This window comes from Spermophilus citellus, assembly GCF_964194105.1.
Source record: "Spermophilus citellus genome assembly, chromosome: 4".
Lineage (NCBI taxonomy): Eukaryota > Metazoa > Chordata > Mammalia > Rodentia > Sciuridae > Spermophilus > Spermophilus citellus.
In genome coordinates, this window is record NC_138185.1 from 26,910,339 (window position 1) to 26,936,110 (window position 25,772).

General features: G+C 56.3%; 1 protein-coding gene across 1 annotated transcript; it reads right to left on the reverse strand.

The window, feature by feature from the left end:
* Positions 1–6,301: 6,301 nt before the first annotated feature.
* SCRT2 (scratch family transcriptional repressor 2) lies at positions 6,302–18,640 on the reverse strand (the record flags this gene model as incomplete). The annotated part of the gene is made up of 2 exons (XM_081291484.1): positions 6,302–8,138; positions 18,508–18,640. The coding sequence occupies 2 exons, from the start codon at positions 18,638–18,640 to the stop codon at positions 7,348–7,350; spliced, it is 924 nt and encodes a 307-aa protein (XP_081147610.1). The 3' UTR covers positions 6,302–7,347.
* Between the last annotated feature and the right edge of the window lie 7,132 nt (positions 18,641–25,772).

The following is a 25,772-nucleotide window of genomic DNA, read 5'->3' on the forward strand; positions in this document are numbered from 1 at the left end:
AGGTTTACCCCTCATGGTCCCAAGGTGGCTGCTGTAGCTCCAAGTATCACATAACTATATAACATTTAAAGATGGAAGTTAGGACATTCCTTTATGCCTCTTTTTAAGAGTGAATAAACCTATCATTTGTTGTTCCCCTTCCTGCCCCTTCAGGATCAAGAATTATATGTCCATGTCCAAACCAATCCCTGGCAAGGGGAGTAAAATTACCATGTTTGCCTTAGCTTGACTGGTGTTCACCTTTGGGCTCAAAAGGGTTTGCCCTTCCTGAAATGCATGACCCACGATTTCAGAACAGAACTGAGGAGGCCTGGTAGCAGCAACCTAGTTCTCCTGTGGGCTCCTCCTTCCCTCTACTCTCGGGACCCTGTGGTTGCCAAGGCAACCCCATCTTCTGGGGTTGGGGGGCGGGCCAGAGGACTTGACTTGCCCTGCCCAGTCAGCATTTCCTTTATGTTGGTCTGTGTGTCCCCAAGCCAATGTGACTCGGACATCATCCTTTTGTTGGGATGAATTGGGCATCTCACCTTCACAGGCCTAGAACCGGAAGCCGGAGAAACTCTGACATCTACCCGACATCATTGTCCCTTAGGTTGGATGCTCTCAAAAGCAGACCCTGATGTAAGGACGTGTGTGGGTGGCTTATTTGGGAGCTGTTCTGGTTTTTATTGCTGCAAAATAAATCACTCCAAAATCAGTGTCATAAAACAGTCATTTATTATCCCCAGATTCTGTGGGTCAGTGACTCAGATGGGAACGCGGGGGACTAGTGTTTCTTCTCTCCAGTGTCTGGGCCATGGCAGGGAGGTGACTCAGCAGCTGGGAGACTTGGTGGCTGAGTCACAGGGTCTCGCTAAGTTGCTTAGGACCTCACTAAGTTGCTGAGGCTGGCTTTGAACTTGCGATCCTCCTGCCTCAGCCTCCTGAGCTGCTGGGATCACAGGCGGGCGCCACCACAGCCGTCATGCTTATCCTGAGCGGCCCCCTGTCTCCCTGTTTTCCTCTCCATCTTCGTCCCCTCTGCTGACCTCCTAAGTTCTGTTTTAATTTCACGTAGAAGAGTTGCCTCTTCCTCTGGGATCTTGGGTGCACGCTGAGCAGCTCCTTGGGGTGCTGAGGCAGGTTTGCTCTTCCATTGCTGCTTCTTATGGTCACAAGATGAGTTCCAGGACCAACGGGACAATCTCCGTCTTTGTTCACATCCAGGAGGAAAGAGAGAATCCATTCCCAGCAATGGTGATATGAAATTCTTCCTCCGTTCAGTCTGATTGGCCAGCTTGAGTCATGTGACTGCCCAAGATTACTCACATCCTCCTGGGACATGCCATGTGCTGAGCTGCTTAAACAGGAGTGCAGGGGCCTGGCACTCTTTGGGATGACTGTGAGGGCTGAGAGGGGACCCCTTAGTCATCCTCCTGGGGCTAGCCTGCTCTGAGCCACCTGCACATGGCTAAGCAATGGGCAGATGTCCGATGAATACCAGGCCTGCTGTCACTGGCTCCCCCCTCGACTCACCTTTGATTTCATCTGCAGTTGTGCTGCGAAGTTCCATGCAAGCTCAGACTTGAGCCCCTGTGTCCTCACATCCCCATCCTTGGGGAGCTCTGCCCACACACAGGCACACACCAGAGAGGGACAGCAGGTGTTCTCCAGGTGCTGATCTCTGCCATCCCAGGTGGGCAACTTGAGGAGTGTTCTAGACCATTTGGACCTTTCTAGAACCTTCTCCAAGACCAGCAGTCGGCAGCCCTTGGCTACAACAGTGGCCTCACTAACACACCCTCTGCCCTATTCTTCTTGCCCCTCATTTCTGCCTTCTGGGGTCCCCCCATGTAAACACCTTGCACTCAAGACCCAGACTTTGCTATCAGGGAGCCAAAACTGAGGCAAAGGGGCAGGTGACGTGGGGTCACCGCCTCTGGTTCTGCACCTTGCCTGGCTTAAAACTCAGGTGCGTGATCTCTGGCCAGTCACCTGTTTGTGCCTCAGTTTCCTGATTGCAAAGTGGACAGCGTGATGTCACCTCATCTGAGGGGTCTTGGAGATATAAGAAGAGATGATGTGAAGTCAAGTCCTTAGGAAAGTGCAAAGCATCCTGAACATTTTAAATGACGGACAGATCTCGGCGATCTCCATGTCTGCACTTCCAGAGTAGTTTTGAGGCGTTAGTTCAGACTCTTCTTTGTAAGTGACAGAAGCCAAAGTGAACCAGCTGATGGCGGCAGGCTGCCCCTTGGCGGTGGGTGAAGCTGCACCTCCAGGAAAAGTGAGTTCAGAGATTGTTCAGTCTGGGTGATGCTGGCACCACTCAGGGGCGGAATCGCTGGAGGAGAATTGCGGCTTCTTCGAGGGGACCGTGAAAGGGGACAGCATCCCTATTCCAGCTGAGCTGCCCTGGGCTGCAGGTAACAGGGTCCCCGTTCAGCCGTCAGAACCCCTTAACCACTCAGTTTTGTGAATATTTTGATGAAATCGACACAGGGGCATCAACATAGGTTGGATGTCATCACCGAGAGCTGATTATTATGACTGATGATACGCACAAGCCCTGGATATATACTAATATTATAATTATATTCTTACTCTTGGGTAATTACATTATACATTATACAATTATACGTTATACACTACATTTAAGTTTTCATAGGCATCCACATCTAGGATGAGCAAACAAAATGGTTAAACAATAAAGCCACTCCTCATAGATTGTGAAGTTTCAGGGTGGTCTTTCATTTTCTCCCTGAGGTCACCAAGGACCCAGGCTCTCTCCGTGGCCCTGCTGTATCACTCATGGTGTAGGCTTCGGGCGAAGGCTGGTTCCCTTTATGGTCAGGAGACATGCTTCCCTGTTCATGTTCAAGGGGAAGAGAGACTGGACTACTTTCCTTTTTTTTTAATATTTATTTTTTAGGTGTAGATGGACACAACACAATGCCTTTTATTTTTATGTGGTGCTGAGGATCGAACTTGGGTCCGGCCCGTGCTAGGCAAGCGCTCTACCACTGAGCCACAATCCCAGCCCTGGACTACCTTTCTTTTAAGATAGAGGAAGCAGCAGGCTTGGTGACATACCAGTCATCCCAGTGAGGGTGATCTCAGGAGGCTGAGGCAGGAGGATCGCAAGTTCGAGGCCAGGCTCAGCCATTTAGTCAGTCCCTGTCTCAAAAACTTGAAAAAGGTATGGGGATGTGGGGATGCAGTTCAGCACTAAAGTGCTTCTGTGTTCAGCTTCCAGTAACAAAAAGAGGGAGGGGAAAGGCAGCAGTAAAGTTTTCCATGAGCTTCCAGAATCCTCTTCTGAAATCTCATTGGTCAGACGTGGTTCACATGCCCTTCTGAGCGCATGGGGGATGTTCTTACTCATAGACCAGTCAAGACCATCTCTTTAGCTGATGTCAGTCCCCAGACTGCATGGCTGCTAATCAGGGAGGGAGAGGGATGGAGTGGGTGTTGCATCCCTGAAACTGGGCTGGACATTGCTGGGGGGCACCAGCATCCATTCCCACCTCCCTGTAGGGTGCCTTCCAGATGCCTGGGAGGAGAGCTGACTTCATTTCCCAGGCTGCTTTGCGGCAAGGTTACTAGCAGTGAATTAACTTCTGCCAGTCGGACGCGCTTCCATGAAAGTTGGATGGCAGAAGTGGGCAGGGAATGTATTCCTACTGCTTTTGACTCTTGCTACTCTGAGGATGGCCCTGGAGATGCTGCAGAGCTCTATAGCTGCATTGCAGCATTGAGCCACAGCACAATGGGAGATAGCCACCCAGCCCGTGGCAGGGCCTTCCCCATCTCTGGTGCTGACCAGGGATGCGGACCCTGTGTTCTCGTGTGTCCTGTGCTGTGGCCTTGAACTCAGAGTTGCTTTGCAGACTCCCCTCCGTTTCTTATTGTGGAAGGGGAAGTAGCTCTCCTGGCTACTGGACTTCTGATGTGGAGTTCTGGATGTCCAGCTGAGGATGTTACATCTGTCAGTTCAGTTTAGTCAGCAGCCAGTTCCTTGTATTAAACATTTTCTGCTTCACAGGGATCTAATACATGCATATAAGATTTGATCTAGAGTGGTTTCCCTTCCCTGCCCCTAAAATAGATATAATGGAAGCAACAGCTGATCAGGACGGTGTGCAGGTGCAGAGGGCTGTGAGTGGAGGGCTGAAGAATACAACAGGTGCCCTGCCCCTCAAGACCCCATTGGGGACTGGAGGTGGCCCCACATCTGCTATTATTATTATTATTATTATTATTATTTTATGTGATACCATTACCATTTATTCTGCTCTTATTTAGCTTTTGTTGTAGTTGTAGATGGACAGCATGCCTTAATTTTATTTATTTATTTATTTTTGCAGTGCTACGTACGGAACCCAGCGCCTCACACCTGCGAGGCGAGCGCTCTACCACTGAGCCCCAGCCCCAGCCCTACATTTGCTGGTGGCAACACCTAGCACACTTCTCAGGGAGCAGCACCTGTCTTGAAGTGTGTGAAGGGCACCAGGGCGAGGGGTTAAAAAGTGAGTGCCCTGCTAGAAAAGGAGGAACCCCAAGGAGGCCCAGCAGAGGTGTAGGTCCAGCCTGGCATTGGCCAAACACCCCCTCAAGGCACAAGGGCCCAACTTCTTGGTGAGCCTGTGTTGGGACTGGGGGCTAGTGGCCGGAGATTGTGGTCCCACTGAGGTTGTTTTTCTGTTTATTTTTGGTGTTTCTAGACTCAAACCAGGGCCTGAGGCACACCAGGCAAGCACTCTACTACTGAGCTTCAGTGAAGTTTTTTAGTAAGGCAAGGACAGATTTGTATCTTGAAAGATCACCAAGAATCTGGTTGTTCGACAGCTTCCTGAACTTTTGGTGATAGGTAGCTCAAAAGCTTTAGGGGCATCTTGCCGGTTTTAGTTGACTGCTGAGCCAAAGCCAACAGTTTTATATGCTTGCATTTGCTGCCCGCATGACCATATACATGTGTGGATCTGGGGATAAAGTGGGGAAGAAAATGGGTTATCAGCGGGCTGTCAGGCACAAACACGCCCACCGCTGGCTTTGTTTGTCAGGTGCAATTCAAACTGCAGTTGTTGGAGGGGAGACACACTCTTTCCAATTAGTCACAGGCTCCACCGTTCCCTAATGTCCTCCGGGGACTGGCTTCATTCACTTGTTGTTAATGTGGCTCTTGAACCCTTCTTTGAAGTATATTTAGGATTGAGAATGCCTGGGACTTGCACACGCAGGGAACCCCAGGTGGCAGCTACAGGCTGGTCAGTTTCCAGAGAGGGGGAATGGAATGGGAAAATCCAGCTCTCTCTCAGACGCCCCTACCCCACAATCACAAGGTCTGGAGGCGCTGGCAAGTGGCCAAAGTCCCTTTAATATCCCTGAATTGTGTTACAAGTAATACTGCTGAAGGTGGGCAAGGGATGAGGGTCTGGGGATGAGTTGGAGGGGGAGGGAGGGGGAGCGCCAAGCGCTCATACAAAATATGGCCAAAAGGCTTAGCATGCATGGAAAATTATTGCTGTCAGAAGTTCCTATTTACAGGGTCAACACCCTCCATAATTGCTTCTGCGACCCCTCTCTCTCCCACCGTCCCCGCAGTCTCCCTTCCCAGGGGGCCTGGAGCAGGACAAAGCTCCGCCCACCTCTCTGAAGCCCTGGAGAGGGGCCCCTGCAGCTGGGGCCGCGCCAGTCTCCACCCTCTTTTGCGGCTAGAGAGGGGGAGGGGTGGGAGAGTCCAGGACTCGCCCGCGAAGGGGGCAGAGGCGTGTGCTTAAAGCAGAGGGCGCCAGGGCCCGTGCGCGTGGAGGTGTGTGCTTCGGTCCTCACGCGGGCATGCAAAAGCGCGGCGGAGGAGGTAGTGGCAGCCAACGGGCCGGCGGCTGGCAGCCCTAGGCCCTCTGCCCGGGAGAGTTGCATAGACGTGGCCGGGAGAGAGCGCTCCTCCCGGGGAGCGGGCCCCAGAGGGGTCCGGGGCTCAGTCGGTCCCTGGAACCTGGGGTCCCTCGAGAAGAGGAATAAATAAGAAAACGAGGAGGCTCCTCTCTCCGGGCTCCCTGGGACAGGAGTGGAAGACTCAGGAGGGCGGGGACCTGCCCCGTGACAGGATCTCCTGGTGCCCCCTCCCCGCCCCTCCCTGCCAGTTGAGGGTCAGCAGGTTCCCCTCTCATTCTGGGGCCCTCTTCCTTATTGAGTGCAGGCTCTGATGAGGGTGGGGCTTCTCCCGAGACCAGAAGGTGTGTGTGTGTGTGTGTGTGTGTGTGTGTGTGTGGTGGAGGGGAGGGGCAGCCTTTGCTGTCCCTTTCCTTGCCTGGTTCCCTGACCCCCCAGTCCAGCTGGGGAAGTCAGACTGTCCCTGGGTGAGGCCAAGAGATAAATAGAATAATAAATAGATAAATAAATAGATAAATAAATACACAAATAAATAATTGGAAGGGCCCAGCTGGACAAAGGTTGGGGACGTTGGTGAGGTGTTCCAGGCGTCCCCCATTCCGAAAATAAGGAGGGGTACCTGTAGTCCTGGGGATGGAGGAAAGTGCTCAGAGAATCTGGGGAGTGGGTAACTCCAGGCTGAAGCCCAGGGAGGGGTTGTCCTGGGGACATGGGCTACATGAGCGGGCAGGGCCCTGAACTGCCCCTCAGGTCCGCTCTAGGTTAGGTAAAGTCAGGGAATGAGAGCTGTAGAGGGAGGGGATCCGGACAGAGCAGGAAGTGGGGATGAGTGGTGAGGACCCCCCCAAGATTAAAGGTGAGAAATGGAAGGGGTGGGGGTGAGTGAATAGCTAGATCTAAGGCCCTGGCATGGAGGGGATGGAACAGACTGAGACCCAAAGGAGGGTTCTCAAACTAGATCCCCAGGTGGAAATACACAGGGAGACCCAGCAGGGAGGCCCAGGGCATGGCCTGGGGTTCACTGTGTTCTTCCGGGCCTGAGTTAATGTGATTAGGGGAAACTGTGGCAGACGTGGGTAGGTTTAGGCCTTCGATTTGGGGACTTCAAGAGAGGAATGGTCAGAGACTTTGTTGAGAAGAAAGGTCTGAAAGAGCGGTGCAAGGTCTGAATGGGGACCTGGGAGACTTGCGGACCTGGTGCCTGAGTTGGGAGCCTTGAAGGCCGACAGTGGAGTCAAGGTCCAAGCGGTGACAGGAAAGGATGGTATGGATAGGGCGCGCTGGGGGAGACAGTTCCAGAAGTGAGGTGTGAGTTTGGGGGCTGAAGAACAAACTTCCGGGCCAGGATGGGGGTCGCCGCGAGGGGCGTGGGCAGGGAAACGCAGCTGGGGGTTGGAGAGGGCGCTGCGGGCGCAGGTGGGGGGCCCGGGGCGCGTGGAGAGCAAGTTCCCACGCCCCGGCCGGGCGAGAGGCTCAGCTGGCCGGGCCAGCGGGGGGCAGCGGGGGAGGCTCGGCACCCTTGACGCAGGCGGCCTCGCAGTGCTTGTGGAGGTAGGACTTGAGCGCGAAGCTCTTGTCGCACTGGCGGCAGCGGTAGTGCTTGAAGGCCGAGTGCGTCTGCATGTGCGCACGCAAGTTGGAGCGGTCGGCGAAGGCCTTGCCGCAGTGCGCGCAGCCGAAAGGCTTCTCGCCGGTGTGTGAGCGCATGTGGCCCTGCAGCAGCCAGGGCCGCGAGAAGGCCTTGCCACACACGCCGCACTTGTGGCGCAGGTTGTGCGTGAGCACGTGCATGGCGAGCGCGGGCATGGACACGTACGCCTTGCCGCACGTCGGGCACTTGCGCGCCAGCTGGCTGTCCAGGCTGCGGTGCGTCTGCTTGTGGCGGCTCAGGTTCGACGACGTGGCGTACGTCTTGCCGCACTCGGCGCACGCGTGCCGGTGCCCGCCGCCCGCCGGCGCCCCCGTGCGCCCCGTGCGCTCCCCGGCGCTCCCGGCGTCCCCCGCGCCCCCCGCATCCCCGCCGCTCCCGCCCCGCCGCCGTCGCGAGCGCCCGTCTGAGATGAAGAAGGCGTCCATGGAGTAGCTGTCGGTCACGGCCGCCTCCCCGCGGAAGTAGCGCGCGGACAGGCTCGACTGCGGGCTTTCGGGGTCGCTGTACTCCTCCGGCGCCGCGGGCGGGTACGCGGGCTCGGCCGGCGCCAGCTCCAGGCCTGGCTTCTGGTCGCCATCGTAGCTGCTTGGGGGCAGGCAGTGCGGGACATAACCTGGAGGGGCGAGGAGAGGGATGTTGAGCCGAGGCCCCGGGGGAAGGCTTTCCTCTTTGACCCCGTCCGTCCCGGCGCCCCCTAGCTCCGAGACCCCGTGGCAGCACTTGGAGAATGATGGCCGCTTGTAAGACAGTGTCGCACGCTTTGAAGGTAGTTATTACACCACTTTGCAGGTGAAGAAACTGAGGCAAGGCATTCAATCTGTCTAAACTAACAGCAGTGAGAGGTGGAGCCAAGTTTCAAACCCTGTGTTCTCTTTGTCCAAGAACATTCTGCTTTTCCAGTCCTATATCGTCTATGGATTTCAGCTTTCCCACCCAAACATGGTGCATGCCTGTCGTTACAGCTACTCTCCAGGCTGAAGCGGAAAATCACTTTCGCCCAGGAGTTCCAGGCCAGGCTGGAATTACAAGTTTCACTTAAAAACCTTCCAGCGTCGTTGGAAGGACCAAGTAAATGATGGCAGTGAAGGTGTCCTGTATGGAGCCCTAACTGTATGCCAGGCTCTGCCTTGATGCTTTACATACGTTAACTTATTTAATTGCCACAGGAAGTAGGTATTATTAGAGCCCCCATTTTACATGTAAGGAAATTGAGAAAGCGCACACAATAATTGCTATATAAATGTTAGCTATTATAATTATGCCTTTTACTTGCTTGAAAAAGTGACTTCGCTGAAGACTATTTAATTGTCTGCCTCCTGCTCTATGCTTTGAGCTTCCCAGGGCTGGATCTGTGCGAGAGTGTCTGGCTCCCAGTAGGTGTGCCATGACTAGGTGTGGCATAGACCAATTGCACTCCTTTGAGACCCACTTCCTGGGGTTGCTGGAGGATTCACAGGGGGTCGAGTGTGTGGCATGTAATAGCTGTTGGCATAGAGGGAACCTCCTTGTGTTTGCTCCCAAACCTGCTCTGCCCTGCGCTCTAGAAGTCTTCCTGAGCCCCCATGACAATCGCCTCCCCCTCCTCCTGCCCTTGGCTGGAGTTGGACCAGAAATCCTGTCTGTCACATGTTTGAGTGACTGGTGGATGGGCAGGCTGGCTCTTCCCTAGGGGATGCCATAGGGGCTTCTGGAGGATAGGGGCCACCTCCGCTTGTTTCTGCCTCAGGTGGCCTTGCCTGGTCCACACCTTCCCTGGGCTCCCTGGAGGGTTTCTGGCAGGCATTAACAAACTTATCATCCTGGCACTTAATTACCCAGCGTTTCCCATTGTCCTTTCATTGCAGAGAACAATAGAAGTCGGGACCCCTTTCTGAGGTTCTGCAGCCTGGGAGTGGCAAATCCCATTGGACCCTCTGCATCTGACCTCTGAGATCTGTAACCGCCCCCTCTCCAGGGAGCAGGTGGGAGACTTGGGCTTTGTAATCCTGAGGCCCGATTCCTGTGACCTCCAGACTTCCGCTGGGCCTCTAGTCACGGGGCCTGGCTGACTCAGCCTTTAGGGTTTTGCCTCTTGTTTGGCATTTGGGTGGGCACGGGGCAAAGTCTCCCCGGCACTGAAGGTGAGGGTGTGCTCTTATCTTCCCCGTCCCTTCAGCAACTGGTACAGGGCCCTATGCTTAGAGGTGGCTGTGGGCTGTGGCATGGGTGACTCAGGTGCAAGGTGCTCTGTGGTCAGAAGCGGGGTGGGGGCAGTGGTGGTGGCAGATTTTAATCCAAGGGGGAGGAGGTGCCCAGCTTCCACCTGCCTCTGGTGTCGAGGTTGTCCCACCTCCCATGCCAGGTAGTGGCCTGGTGCTCAGCTCCCAGAGCGTGCATCGGGTTTGCTTGGGACTGGGTTGAATGACTGCCAGGCCTCCAGACCCCCTCCTCCTCCTGAGTCCTCTTGCATGGTAATCACCGATGGTGGTGACCGAGCACACGATGGGTGCCAGGCTCTGGGCTGAGTGCTTCCTTCCCATCCCCACCCATATCACCCCAACAGTCCTTATTTACAAATAAGGAACCTGAGGTACAAGTGGCGGTGGTCCTTATTGCCCAGGTGCACTGCTCCCCCTGAGGTCCTACACCCCTGGAGGTCCTGAAGAAGGGTCTGTGACTCAGCTGCCACTTACCACGAGGGACCCAGCCAGTGGGCATTTGATAAGTATTTGAGGAATGAATGATAAAGACTTGCCCGGCAGCCCAGCAGGGTCTGCTGTAGGGAGGACAGGTCTGCACCTCACGTGGCCCGGGCCATTGAAAGGTGAGGACGACCTGGTTCCCCAACACAGATTCTATCTAGGTGATGACCTTGGGCGAGTCCATCTTTCTGTGCTTTGGGGTCTTTTTTCTGGAAATGAGGAGAGTATGGGATCCGCTCGGAGGCCGTGAATGATCATGTGTCCCGGGCTTTGCACTGTTCTATTATTAAAGAAGAATGACATATTGGTAAAGAGCACGACTTTGGTGCCAGACTGCCTGGATTGAGTTCTGGCTTTACCATTCCCAGCTGTGTGACCTTGGACAAACGATTTGCCCTCTGTCTGCCTCTACCTTTTCACTAAGGAGTCCCCCAGTGAACAAGCAATAAGTGAATAATACCGACGCTCCAAGGACACTAACTTGTCACACACGAGTGTGTTTTCCTCTCCTGACCCTGCCATTTTACAGATGAGAACCCCAAGGCGCAAGGAAGTTAAGCAACATGCCTAGGGTCATGCAGCAGGAAGTCAGATCCAGGACTGCAGCCCCTTGCCTGGCCCCCAGTGACCCACAACACATGTCAGCTATTACCAGTCACAATGACAGTCTCCCCGGCTGCATGTCTGTGCTTCAGTTTTCTTGATGTACACTCTGATAAACCTGCTGTTGCTCTCTGGGCCTGTTTCCTCCTCCAGAATGGGTCATTTCCTCCCTCCCATGCTAATGAGAAAACTTCTGGTACACAGGAACTCCTGAACCTTGGGGCCCTCACTAGAATGAGTGTGCGGCCCACGGCGCCCTCTGCTGGCAGATGGCAGCACTGCAACTCCTTACTCCTGATGCTGATGTCTTTCTATAGAACTAGGGGTGCCTCAGAACAAGCCTCAGGGTGGCCTTCAGGGCAGACCTGATTGCCCAGTGGCTGAGAAGTTTGACATGGGTTGGGGGCATCGTATGCAAGTTTGGTCATGTTAGAAGGCGCTTCAAACTTGCTTTGAGGCTGACCAGGTTGCTGATCCTCTCTGGGCTCAGTCTGTGGGAAGAAGGTTGGGATGCTCTGAAGACTTTCTGCATTGTGGATGAATCAGTGATCCCCTGTGTCCTCTCCACTCCCTGCTCCTTCAACTCGACTTCATTTTTCTCAGATCCACAGACATCTCCCTGTGTGTGCTTGAGCAAGTTCCTCAATCTCTGCTTCGTACATCTGTATATGGGAGTTCCTAACAGGACCGGATGAGTTAATGGGGGGTGAAGTGCTTTGTACAAGGCCAGGCCCATAATAGCTAGCCTCTCAAGCTGCTAGGATCAATATTATTTCTACATTTTCTGGTGACATCCTAATCTGCCAGAGAGTAGGAAATACACAGAGGTATCTCAAGCTGCTCTGTGACTGTGGAAAGCCACTTCTCTCTGGGCCTCAACCCTGGAAAATCCTTTAGGACACTCTAAACCATGTTCTCCCCCGTGCATGGAATACAGACAGGTTTTGGGTGCTTTCTCTGTCTCAGGAGTGACTAGAGGGCTGAGCTGCCTGTCTCCTGGCTGCTAGGTTGAGACAGTTCCCTTTTGTTTGGGTCCTAATAGAGGCCCAGAAGAGCTGGAACTTGAAAGAAAGGAGACCTGGCTGTCACCCTGGCCCATGCACAAAGAACCCTAGCTGTGAGACCCTTGGCAAGTCATGCTGCCTCTTTGGACTGAAATTTCCCATTTGAGAGATGGTTACCTGATTTACACCTGTTATGTAGGGGCATGGGAAGGGCTCAGAAACACAGAGATGTACACATGTGACCTGAGAATGACTTTGGTTTTTCCTGCCCAAGAGTCTTGATGTTTTAGACTGAAGATCAAGAATCCATTTATGGGGCTGGGGTTGTGGCTCAGTGGTAAAGCGCTTGCCTAACGTGTGAGGCCCTGGGTTCGATTCTCAGCACCACATATAAACAAATAAATGAATAAAGGTCCGTCAATAACTAATGAAATTTAAAAAAAAAAGAATCCATTTATATATATATATATATATATATATATATATATATGGCCAAAGGAGTTCTGGAAAAGGAAATCTATGAAAATCAATTTGCTGGGTCCTCTGCAGATACTGTGTCATTCAGCTGCTCTGCCCCCTGGATGGGAGTGGGGACCCATAACAGATCCTGGGACCACCTGCCTTCTAGCTAGCACCAGCCCTCCCTGTGCACCAGGCACCATGCTGTACTGCCCCAGAGGCCCAGGGAGGGCAGAGCCTGCTGGGGAGGGAAGGTGGTATCCCGCGGGGCGGTGGGGTGTTGGAATAGGGAGAAATTGTTGTTCTAGAAAGTGCTCCAGCACCCTGTGAATTTTTGTAAATAATATTTAACAGTAATGACTCACAGTTATTGAGCACATACTGTGTGCAGGGCTCCCTGCTAAGTGCTTCATGCACATGAGCTCAAGTTTAAGATAAGTCTTCCCAGGCCCTTCTGCTGAAGCCCGAGCCCAGAGAGGGCCCTTGACCTACCTCAGGTCACACAGAACTTCTCACCAGAGTCAGGGTGGTCTCCTTTTCCTAATGGAGCCAGCCCGGGCTCCTTTCCCCAGTATCTCCCTGACTCCCAGGGTGCCAGGCTGCCTGAGGCAACTCAAGCCCCATCCTCCCTGTCCTGATGGGCAGGAAAAGAGAGGGGCCCAGTGGGAGACGGCTTCCCAGGTGGCCTGGTTTCCTGAGGAGGCCTGGCCTGCGCTGGGGGGCGATGGGGGCTGCTGCATGGGTATATTTAGAGCTGCTTCTTGCTGTGCCAGGGCCTCGGGCCTCGAGAATTAGCTCCAGCCAGCTGAGCAGAAAGCCAGGTCTGTCAGCAGCAAAGCGGGATAAAAATAGTTTCTCCTGTCTGCTTGCAGAGCTGGGCACAGGGGCCGGTACCTCCCCCTCCCCTTGTTATAGCATCTTTGTTCCCGGTTCCCTGGGCGCTGGACCAGAAATGACACCCACCTCCTCCAAAGGCCTGGCAGCTGGTGCATCTGCCCACAGGGAGGGGTCCCTGGGTCTAGGGAGGTAGGCGCAACCTGACCAGGGCTATGGGGCTGTTGCCCACTGACCCACACCCAGGGAGCTGCTAGAGAATTCCAGGACCCCTCCTCATGTCCTCCTAACCTTCTGGTATTCCCCATATTCTGGTCTTTCCTGTGACCCAATTCCTGTGGCCCACAGGGAGGTCCCTAGCTCTGCAGGAACCCATAGGAAAGCCTTTCAAGGGGTCTGGAGATGGGAGGGAACCTCTCTAGGTCTTGAGCTGCTCGGCTCTGGGTGGAAGAGCAGCTTCCTCCGCCCCTGGGAGGGTCTCTGGCTGGCCTCTGCTGGGCCTCCTCTTGAGGATGGGTGTGTGGCAGTGCCCCACCTCTTCTGCAGGCCTCCTGCTTTCTGCCCTGCCCTCCCTCTGCCCCAGGAGGGTGCTGTGGCGGGGCACTCCACACCCTTGCTACCCAGAGGCTGCCGGAACACTTTTCTCCAAGGGAAACTGCAGCTGGGGAGGAAGCCCAGAGGTCTAGGGCCTCACCGTGCCCAGCATCATCTCACTGTGATCCCGGAGAACCTCCAGGCTGAGGGGTCCCCAAAACACACGGGTGAAGCACCCACAGGAGAGGTGGGGGGGAACACCTATGCTCTGGTGATTTGGGGTACCCTCGATGCCTAGTTTTGCCTCTGTTGGGTGCAGTGCACCCTCCCAGCCCTCCCGCCCTCTGCCCACTGTGTGTGGGGGGGTGGGGGTGGGGCTGGGCCTCGGGGATGTCAGCTGCTGGCTGTCATAAGGGACTCTGGGCACTCTCCTGATCTCCCTTCAGAATCACAGGCTGAGACTGTCCAAGGTGGGGCAGCTCAGTGTGGGCCTGCAGCATCTCCCTCGGAACCTCAGGCTTTGGTGGGGACTGTGGGCCCCCGATGTCCACAGTCCCACTGAACCCTGCTGGGTCGTAAGAAAGTCAAACTTCCACGCCTCCAGAAAGAGCTGTGAGAGGTCATGTTCAATTGCTCAATTCCGTGAGAGAGAAACTGAGGCTGGGGCAGGGAAGACTGGCTAAGGCCACCAAAGCTAAGACTAGTCAGTCAGGCTTGACAATAAATCTGGATATGACCTTGAACTGGAAATTGGACCTGGCTCTTGATCCCAGACCCAAAAGGTTGACCTGGACCAATTCCTAGACCTTGAAACTTGAACTTGGACATGGAGTTTGCCCTGGATACCACACTTGTACCTGTAACTTCAGACCCTGATCTTGGACCTAGACTTGGGGCCTGGTCCTTGACCTAGAGTTGGACATAGACATAGGACCTGGACCTCAGATCTGGTTTGGGATACTGGACCGGATATCGGATCTGGACTTCCGACATGTCTTTAATCTGGATCTTAGATCTGGACCAAGATGAAGATGCCAGGGGCCTGTGGTTATAGAGGACTCTGGTGGCTCTGCTGTGTGTCCTCAGGCGCCTCCCCAGCCTACTCTGGGTTACCCCTGTCAGGGGATCGGGGCAGCCCTTTTTCATCCCTGTTCCCCAGGTGGACTTCCTCAGGTAATGTGCAGTAACCGGGGCTCCTCAGCCGGCTCCCAAGCCTGGCCTGGAGCGACAACTCGGCGCCATCAAGGGGAGTGCTGGTGTGATGTGGTCAGCGAGACAGACCCAGGGGTAGAAGCAGGAGCGCTCCTCGGCCTGCTGGGAGGCTTCCTGTGGCTGCAGAGGGCAGACAGCTGCGCTATTGGATTGGCATTGATCCTTCCTCTGCCTGGGTCGGGTGCGCTGAGAGGGTTTGGGGGTAGGGGAGAGCTGGGGTGCAGAGGGAGGGACCCTGACTCCCAGCTGGAGTTCAGAGTTAAGTGTGAGGGTGAGGCGGAAGTGGACGCTCTAGGAGACGTCCTTTTCAGGGGGTCGTGGAGACCACTACACACAGTGTCATGAATGGCCGCCTTCTGGGGGTGGTGGAGGGCCCCACGTCACCCTGGGGGGAGGGCTGGGCTGTGAGGAGGTTGGGCTTGGTGGAGGCGGAGGGAGGTGCTGTGGGGGTTAGGAGGATATGGGTTGGCATCTCAAAGGCAGGCTGCTCAGAATCACCAGGGGAAGAGAGAGGAAGCCGAGGGTCCTTGGGGGCAGGGGCAGGGGAGGAGCCCGAGAGGCAGGAGACAGGAGGCCTTGCGTTGGAGGGGACAGGGACGTTGGATCTTGCCCCTCCTCCTCAGGAACTCTGCAGAGAGACCCAGAGCTTTCTCCACTGGGGCATGTCCCTTCCTATTTTGAGGTTCTGTGGGTTTGGGGGCAACCCGGAGTCCAGGTACACCTGCGGTGCCTTGTGCCCAGCCAGGAGGCGGAGGCTGAGGAGGCGGGCGTGGGAAGGCGGAGCAGGGCGGGCCTCAGGGTGTGCGCGCCTGTGCGCCTGTGTGGGAGGAACCTCCAGGAATTCTCTAGCAATCCCGGGGGCTCCTGGAGCTGGGGCACACCTCTTTAATTTGGGGTCCTGCATCTTTATCAGTTAGGAACCTGAGGTTCCTCTGACCTGCACTTTGACAGCTCCCCACTACCCCCCACCCCAGTCGGTTCTCCTCCCACCAGCCTCATCCTGACCCTGCAGCGGGAGCTGCAGGAAGGGCTTGTAAGAGGATCTTTCTAATAACTGGAACTATCTCCAGCCCCAGCCCCAGGCCCTCCCCCTCCCTCCTCCCCCTCCTCCCTCCGCTCCTCTCCCCCTCCTTTCTCCTTGTTTACCCAGCACACTTACACACGCTGGGAGAGAGAAAAACGTCGGCTCAGCAATTTTTCACACTTCCCTCAACCGCTCAGCAAGGTTATTTCCGGCAGAGCAGAGACAACAGGGCCACCAGGAGCCAGCGGGGTCTCCAAGGACCCCCCAGGACCTCCCACCCCCACCCAGCCCTGGAGCGACGGGGGCCTCACTGCCCAGTCTGGCCACACCCCAGGAAGGGAGATGCTCCTGAAAGCAGGACGAGGCGGACCCTGTGTTTCCCGGCCTTGAGCGCCCCCGCCCCCCCACTGACTGTCCCTCGCAGACACAGCTGAGGTGGCCAGGTCAGAGTGCCTGTCCTCACTGTGGGCAGCCTGCTGAGACTAAGAAACTAAGAAAAATGCCGGGTTGCAGAAACTCTGCCACCCTCAACCAGGGGCATATGTTCCCAGAGCCCCAAGGGAACCTGACAATGGCCTCCCAGCATTTGGTTAGGCCCTTGTCCAGGTGTCTATAGTGTCTCTCACAACCACACTTGACCTTCACAGAAGCTGAGCTCGTCAAAGTTGGAAGGATGTTTAGTGCATGACATCCAAACCCTTTCACTGCCGGGGAGGCTGAGAACCAGAAAAGGGAAGACACTTGCCCAAGGTCACACAGCAGGTGAGAGACCTAGAGTCCAGGCCCCCTGTGTTTCAGGCTAGGCTATCCGGCCAGTCCAAGGATTCCCCAGAGGCCAGTGAGTTGGTCTGGAGTCCTTTGGGGGAAAGGGGTTCAAAGATAAGGGGTTCTGGGGTGTCAAACCTGACGGAATCTCGGCAGTAATACCACTGTCCCACCCTGCTTCCTACCACTCATTCGGGGGTTCCTTTCAAAACCTGTTTGGACTGAATTCAAGGCCAGGCATTCTCCAAGAAACATCCCACAGTTTTGGCTTTTCGTGGGAAATTCTCTAGCTTCTCTGGGTTTCCTCAGCTGGCATAGGGGTAGGACCAAAGGGACCTCAGTGGGAGGGATCCTGGAGCTTTGTGTCACCCCCTAAGGGATCCATATTCATCTTGCAGATATTTCCAATTCTACCAGCTTCCGGTACATACTCCCCAGCCTTGGCATGGCCCCAGGTCCACCCTCTGTCCTACCAGCCTCAGCCCAGCCATGTCCCTCAGCTTCTGCCCGCCACCCCATGGAGCCCAGGGCCAAGAGAAGAGGAGAGTAGAATAAGGGGTGTGTGGCTAAAGAGAAGGGGGATGTGTTGGGTAGCTGGGGGAGCCCAGGGGCTTGGGGGCTGAAGCTGTGTCCTTGATCACTCCCTAACTTCTTTGACCTTGGTGAGGTCACAAGGCCCTTTGCCCAGCACCCTCTCTCTACCTGGCTTGGCAAAGTGTGGGAACATGAGCAAAGTGCTTGGAATCCCGAGGCAGGGGGCCCCCACCCTCCAGGATGCCTGTCTTTGCCATCTCAGCATCCTTCATCCCTAGCCCTTTCTTCCTCCCTCCCTCTCTCTCTCTCTCTCTCTCTCTCTCTCTCTCTCTCTCATACACACACACCCCAAAGCTGATGCCACACTTGATGTCAGATCTGTCACTACCAAAGTGACTCCTCCTCTCCAGGCACCTGCCCTGGAGGGGGCCATCAGAGGGGAGGCCTTTTGTGATACCCTTGATGGAGATGGGGGCCCACAGAAACAGTCTCCTCCCTAGCCTCCAGAGATCACCCCCTCTGCGGCCAGGATGACCTCTCTCGTCCCCCAAACCCTTGTCCCTGCGGGAACTTGCTCTAAGAAGGGGTGGGGGTGGGGGTGGGGCAGGCAGCCGGGGAGGCTCACGGGGAGCAGCCGGGCTGGCTCTGGAGGGGGCAAGAAGCTGGCGATGGGGAAGGAGTGCAGCTCAGGGGACCAGGAACCACTTTGGGGGAACCCCTCCCAGAAATCCCCTCTTCTTTGCAGTCCCTAGGACAGCCCAGCCTTTGGCAGGCGTGTGGCTGAGGGTAACAAAAGAGTTATTTAGAGAGGGGGTCTGAGAGCACTCGCCTGGCATCACCAGGGGGAGCAGGTTTGAAGGAAGGGGGTGCATCCAGCCACCCCCAGGGAGCCGACCCCACCTCCCCGGGGACTGGTAGTCAGGCCCCTTTACTTTCCCCACCGGGAGTGGGCAGCCAGCTGGCCTCCGTCCTCCCACGGGGAGGGGGTACCCTCAAACTGCCTTGTGCAGGAGCCCCCCAGCACCGGCGGTCCTGAGCTCCCCATCTGTCCGCAGTCTCCCATCGGCCCCCTCACTCCAGCCCGTTCCAGGGCCACAACTTTCAAAGTCCCGGCTGGCGCGTGGCTGTGGGATGGGCCGACCCTGTGACTTTCCCTTTGTACGACCTGGCCCCAGCCCCGCCCGCCCGGCCGGCCCTCGGCGAGTCCGGGAGGCGCTGGCAGCCGGAGCGATCTCCTCCCGGGGTTCCCTGCCGCGCGCGCCCCTCCTCGCGTCCAAGTTGGGGAGGGCCGAGCTCCCTCCGCTCTCCCCGCCCCCGCCCGGTCCCACTCACCGTTGTCCCCGGGCGGCCCCCGGGCGCCGGGCAGCGCGTAGGCAGTCTCCAAGGGGTGGTAGGTGGGGGCCGGCCCCCCGCTGCACTGGAAGCCGTCCCCTTTGATCTTCTTCACCAGGAAGGAGCGCGGCATGGCGCAACTGGCGGGGGGCTCGGCGGGGGGCACTGGCGCGGGCCCGGTGGGGGGAGGCGGCCAGCGGGCGCGATTGGCTGTCCGCGCGGTTTCAGCACTGGACAGCTCCCGGCGGGCGGGCGGCGGGCGGGCGGCTCTCGGAGCCGGCCCCGGTGGCGGCGGCCCCGGCTCGGCTCGGGCTCCCGCTCGGGCTCGGCGGCGGCGGCGGCGGCGTGCAGACAGGCGGTCGCTGGAGCTGTGCTCAGCACTCCGGCTGCCGGCTTTATATGGGACGCAGGCTGGAGGAGATCAGGTGGTCCCCTAGCAATGGAACTGTTCAGCGCTCTAATCCATCAAATGTCCCCCAGGACAATCGCTCCGCACACGTTCCCCCGAACCGGCGGCGGTGGGGGCAGGCCAGGCGCGGGGAACGGCGAGCAGGCAGGAGGGAGAAAGTGAGGGCGAGAAAGGCGCAGAGACGGAGAAAGGGGAGTGTGTGTGTGTGTGTGTGTGTGTGTGAGAGAGAGAGAGAGAGAGAGAGAGAGAGAGAGAGAGAGAGAGAGAAACATGCAGAGAAAGAGAGAGATGCACGCAGAGGGGCCAAGATAAGGACAAAAAGACACCAGCGACAAACAGGGAGAAGAAAGAGAGCCTGAGAAAGTGGCCGCACGCACTCCCGCACCCACGGGAGGAAGGGAGATCCAGGCACACAAAAAGGGAGCCCCCCGGCAGGCAAAGAAAGGGAAAGAAAAGTGAGAGGGAGAAACTGAGGGGCGCAGAGGGGGAGCAGTCCTGAGCGGGCGGGGTCAGGAACATGGGGACACGGGGAAGGGGGCGCAAAAAAAAGAGTGAGTCCCCGGCAGCCGCCCTCCTGCCTGCAGTGTGCTCCCTCTGCCCCAGTTCTGAAGGGGCCAGTGTGGACACCCAGCTTTAACTAGAGGAAGTCCCCCCACTCCCTGCTCGCGTGCCTGCCGGAGCCTCCTATTGGGTTTGGGGCTCAACTTTCTTCTCCTAGAACTGGTGGGGGGAGCGAGACCCCCAGGCCGATGCCCAGCCCGCTCAGCCGGTCCTGTTCCGGTGCCTCGCTCAGGCGAGCGCTGCCAGAGGAAGTGAAAATCGTCCAGTAATTAATTTCCCTGCTGCCGGGGGTGGTGGTTTTGACACATCCGAGGCTGTGTCTTTCCCTGAAGCGGGGAGCAGACAATAGAGACACGTGGACTGGGAAGGGAGAGGGGGGAAGGGAGGGGGAGCGGGACTCCTGCTGGAACTCCGCAGGTCAGCTCCTTTGTCTCTGGAAGGATCTGAGAAGACCCCCCCACAATCCAACCCAAACCTGGGGGAGGGGGGGTGCCTTGGCAGGACTAAGGAGCAGGAGAACTCAGTCCCTTACCAGAGGATGCTGGGCAGAGCCCCAGGGTGGTGGGCCAGACTCACCAAGTGTGGGATGGTCAGTGCCCAAGAGTCCCAGAATCAGACTCTAGGGATGCCAGGCTCTCTCTGGTCTCCGGCATTCTGTAGATGGTGGCAAAGCTGATGGAGTGGGGATGTCCTCTGGGGACTGTGTCATCCAATACCAACCAGGAGTGTAAGACCCAGAGAGGGCAAAGTGGTGCCTGAGGTCACACAGTGAGTCAGCAGCAATTTCCAGAGACCTCAATGTCTTCTGGGCACCCCTGAGTCAAGGCTTTATCACAGTCTTTGAATGGTGGCTTAGAAATTTCAGAATCAAATTTGGACCCCTGATCTTGCCAGGGCTCTGTAAGATCGGGGAGTCTCTGATCACCTTCCTAGTCATATTGTTTTGCCCCCTGGGGCTTTTTGTAACCTTGGTCACCAAGGGGTCCACAGCCCTGGACGCCTGGCACACTCCTGTATTCCCCACTCCAGCTCCTGAGCCTGCTTCTCCTCCTTCCGCCTCTGCCTCCATACTATCCCCTGGAGGCCTGGTCCTTCCCTCCCTGTCATCCCAGGAAACTCCTGCTGGTCGCCAGGCCTTGGCTGAGGCAGGACTTCTGGCCAGGAGCTGTCCCTGCCTGCCTTCACCATAGACCAAGCCATCTTGCCCATTAGCCCCTGGGTTCCTGAGCAGGAGGACTCGGTCGTGTGTGCGCGCGCGCCTTGGCCCACTCTCAACTGTGTGTGCTGAGCTCTCCTGCCTACTAGCTCTGGAGCCTTGGGCAACTGCTCTGTATTGGTCCCTCCGTTTATAAAATGGGAACAATACCTGTTGCTGCCTCGGGGTCATTGGGAGGACTACAAGCGTTGCTGTGTACAAGGGACTTGGCATGTAGTAGGTGCTCAGTGTGCTGGGATTTCGTGTATGACACTGCCCGCAGCATCCAGCATTCACCCAGCCCATGTTTGTGGGATTCTGTGAAATCAGTGTCAACTAGACAGCCCCGGGCCCTGCAGCCTTGGAGCTGGCAACCCAGGAGAGTGGATGGACACTAAGGAGGGAGAGGAAACCCTCAGGCCTGTGCTGCTCTTCCCAGGAACAGAGCAGGCTGTGAGGAACAGCCCAGGGCGAGATAAAGGAGGGTGATGGCGCCTTGAGACACCGCAGCCAGCAAGTCTCCTGGGGGAAGGGCCACTTGAGCAGGCCACCGAGGAGCTCCAGGAGGAGTCTTCAAAGTTCAAAGGCAGGAATGAGCCTGGGCCAAGTGAGGAATAGCCCGAGGTGGAAGGAGATGAGGCCCAGTGGCTGGGGGGCCAGAAGTGAGGGTGTCCACTGCACCCAGAGGTGGGTGGGAGAGGGTGGTAGGGAGGTGCCGCCTACAGCCCAAGGCCATTGTTGGAGAATAACTTTCTGCTCCTGCAGGGAGGTGGCTGCTTGGTTATTCGGTTGTTGACTGTTATTTATGGTGTAGCCATGGTTTTGTTTGGATTTTTGTACCAAGCATTGAACCCAGAGGTGCTTTTACCATGCAGCCCCATCCCCAGCCCTTTTTTATACTTTATTTAGAGACAGGGTCTCATTGAGTTGCTTAGTGCCTGGCTGTTGCTGAAGCTGGCTTTGAACTCGCCATCCTCCTGCCTCAGCCTCTTGAGCTGCTAGGATGACAGGCGTGTGCCCCGGCGCCTGGCATATTTTGGGTTTTGTGCTGGGTACTGTCCTCCACCAGGGCCTTCTCTACTGGGGATAAAGAAGACAGCTGCTGCCACGGAGCTCACCTCTGCCCTCCTGAGGAAGACTTCAACTTGGAGGGGTGCACAATGGCTGCCATCGTCTCATCACTAGGGCACCAAAGAAGGGCCTTCTGTCCCCTGAGCCTCCCCCCCCCCCACACCAGCTTACGAGTTTCGGAAAGTCTTCTGTTTGAATTCATCTCTCCAAGTCACAGCAAAGAAGGAAATAACTTTATTCCCAAGAAAGTTTGCTGCAGCCTCGGAAATTAGAATAAAACCCCAAGCTGCAGGAAGTGGGCAGAGGGTTGGGAAGAAAACATCCACTCGGTGGAATATTCCATCACCATTAAAATTATCATTAAAAGTTATCAAAAAGTTATTATTATAGGGCATAAAATCTCGTGGAATTATGTGCAGTGGAGGGTGAAGAACCCAGGAATCTCTCGCAGCGTGTCCCCAACTACAAACCAAAATAAAAAACAACATGCCTGGCAAAGTGGAGGGCTGGGGGCGGGGGACGTAGCGCAGTTGGTAGAGTGCTTGCCCCATGCACAAGGCCTGGGTTCAATCCCCAGCAAAAATAAAGTGAAGGGCTTGGGGAACCGTGCAGGGGCCTCCCCCTCTTCTTTTTGTATCATCCCCAAAGTCTATAAAGTATTTCAGCTCAGCAAACACTTGCTCACTATCTGTTTACTTCCCAATGAAAGAAATGATGAAGTTCAGTAAAAACCTGCAGGATACTCATGATCCCTTCTTCTGCCTTGGAGAAGACAGCTGGTGGCAACCATTAATGCTGCACCAGGGACATGCCAAGCCACAGCTCCAGCCAGGCACTGTGCTAAGCACTGGTCTCTAGGAGAAGCTGGACTTGCCTCGGGCTTTTATTTTATTTATTTTTTTGACAGTGGTGGGGGATCAAACCCAGGGGGGGCTTAACCACTGAGCGCATTCCCAGCCCTATTTTATATTTTATTTAGAGACAGGGTCTCACTGAGTTGCTTAGGGCCTCGCTAAGTTGCTGAGGCTGGCTTTGAGCTTGCAATCCTCCTGCCTCAGCCTCCTGAGTCTCTGGGTTGCCCGGGGCCTTAGTTCAAGGGGCCTGGGCTTCATTTCTTTTCAATTCAAATTCCTGTGCTAGCATTTCCCAGCTGTGTGATTCTGGGTGCCCCAGTTTTCTCTTCTGTAAAGTGGGGTCAACCTAGAGTCTGCCGCCCAAGCTTGCGGTAATGACTGGGTGGTGATGTTAAGAATGTGGCCTGGCACGGGGTGACATGACTGGGTGACTCGCCGACTCTGATGATTATGCATCTCCACCCATCTCGGCCTCTCGATGGCGCCCAGGGAGAAGGTTTTATTATCGGCCTGTTCTACAGACATGGGGGAAGTGACCGGCTTCAGGCCTCTTGGTCACTGAGCAGAGGAGCTGGGGAGGGTCCCACACCAGGCCCCCTGGATGCCTCCTCCGGAGGTCCAGCCTTGGCAAGAGGGCCTGGCTGGGGGCTGCCCTGCCCAGCCCGCTCTGGTACCCTCCAGATCTCAACCCTGCTCGTCAGGAAGGAGGGCACCTCCCAGGATCTGGGTGTGAGTCTCAGGGCTGTGCGACCCTCTGCGGCCGCAGAGCTGATCTGAGCCTCCCCTGCACGTGTGGAAGGAGAGGCTGGTGCCCCCTGCACTTCTGAGGCTGCCTCTAGGGCAGGAGGAAGGAGCGCTGCCTGGACCCAGGGACCCACCCCTGCCCGGCTGCGCTCCCTCTGCCCTCCTGCTGGGCCAGCTTCTTGTCTGTCGAGTGGGGATGGGACAGGATGGTCCCTGAGCTGCTGTCCAGAGCTGTTAATGGAATTCTGTACGAATTCCAAGGAGGAGAGTGGCCACAAATGCATCCGCTCCCGGCTGACGGGGCTCTTTCTCGGTAAGCCTCACTTACTCTGCCCTGTTTCTCGGTGTATTTTTTTTTCTAGACCCTTCTCCTCTGAGCCAAAGGAAAGAAGGCCGGAGGAGAAGGAGGCTGGGCCCATTTCTCAGCTCCAGGGTCACAGAGATGGGCAGCCCCAGGCCCGGGTGGGTCCCCTGCAATCTGCTAAGTGCTGCCTTCTTTCTTTCTTGGGGATGATAGTCAGGAACCCAGGAGGGGAGTCTGGGGTGCAGAGCCACACCAGGAAGCCAGGGGAGGAAGAAGGGCAGCTGGGGTGGGGGAGTGGCAGGCCGTGGCACCAATCAGGGAGTCTTGGCCAGCCTGACGGGGCCCGCCTTCCACTAGGGGAGCCCCGCCCGGGCAGACAGGCCAGACCTGGTCCTTGACTGCGCTCAGTCATTAGCCAGGGTGTCCCCGTGGGTAGTGAAGGTGGCTCAGCTGGAGGACGCCTGTGACCGCAGTCCAGAGGAGACCCCAGTGCCCCTCCCTGTGGATGCCACATGTCTTCCATTACTCATTTAACAAACGTGGAGTTCTGGGCCACGTGCCAGGTGCAGGTCTGTGCGCCTCACAGAGATCACCTCATTACTCCTCACAGCCGCCTTCTGAGGCAGACGCTGCTGTGGGTCCCATTTTATGGAGGGGGAAACTGAGCCCGCACGGGTCCCGTGGCTTGCCCGAGGTTTCCCAGGCAGCGGGCTGCCAGCCACCAGTCCAACCTGGCAGTCTGCTCCCCAGGCGGTACCCGCACGTCTCTGCCACCGTCTCCTCTCCAGCCACAAGGCCCTGGCAGAGATTCCTGGGGACTTTTCCATTTTCATTTCTTATTGGCTCAGGGCCACGCAGCCTGCACAGACTTGGGGGTGGCTGAGGACAAGGGAGGTCCCAGCCCCACCTGAAGCCCCTTCTCTGCTCTCTCTAACTCTCCCACCTCATCCAGCTGGGCCCGGTAGCCCATGCCTGTAATCCCAGTGACTCAGGAGGCTGAGGTAGGAGGATTGCAAGTTTGAGGCCAGTCTGGCCAATTAAGTAAGATTCTAAGCTTCAGAATAAAAAGGGCTGGGATGGGGCTCAGTGGTACAGCACCCCTGGGCACTCCACCCCGTACCACCTCAGCCACCAGGCCTCTGAGGGTGCCCTCCCCACTGCCCCCCACTCTTCCTTCTCTTCCTCCCTAGTTAGCTCCTCTTCCCATCACCTCCCAGCCTGACCCCAGGACCTAGCCCAGGGCGGGTGATTTGGGAAGGAGCATGTCTCAAGGTCTCTCTGGATCATAATGCCGACTTATTGAGCACTTATGAGCCAGGCGGCGAGTCCAAGCCTTTATATCCTTTCTCCACTCTATCATCCTAACAGCCTGCAGGGTGGAAGTCCAGGGCCCAGAGAGGCAGAGTGACTTCCTCAAGGAGACCCAGCCATGAAGCAGCAGTGTCAGTATTTAGGTGGGGCTGTCTGTCTACAGAGCCCTGATCTTAAACCATGAGTCCCTCTCTCTAGGTGACCCAGACCTCCTCAGTGCTGGGTGAATAGTAGGTGCTCAGTAAATACACACAAAACCCTCATGAGTAAAAACTTCCCCACTCACTACACACTCCTGTGTCCGGCGCCAGGTTGATTTGTCAACCCTTGAGTTTTCCCTCTGCTTTGGGGCTGACCGAGTCCCCACTTTGACTGTCACAGAGATTGGTATTTCCCCCACTAAAGTGTCACCTTCAAAGTTGGAGATTTTCCTGAACGAGCGAATTCCTGTCTCTGACAAGGCTGCATCTTAAGCAGCTCCCTGAAACCTCTGGGACAGACTGGCTGGTAGGAATCTGATCACCAGGTTCCCTGCGGGGCCAGGGGACTTGGGACAAGCTCCCATACAAGAGCTCCCTATTCAAGCAAGTGAGGTAGCTCAGAGTTAAGGCCAAGGTGATCCTGAGCCAAACTTTGACCCAACTCTGCCTCTGGGAGCTGTGTGACTTTGGCTGGGTCACTTTGCCTGCCTGTTTCACCTCTGTAGACTGAAGTCAGTGCCAGCACCTGCTCAACAGGACTCCATGCGGCTTGGAGAAGAGCCATTCTGCCGTGAATGAGGATGTCGCCTACACAGCCTCAGATACATGGGCTCCG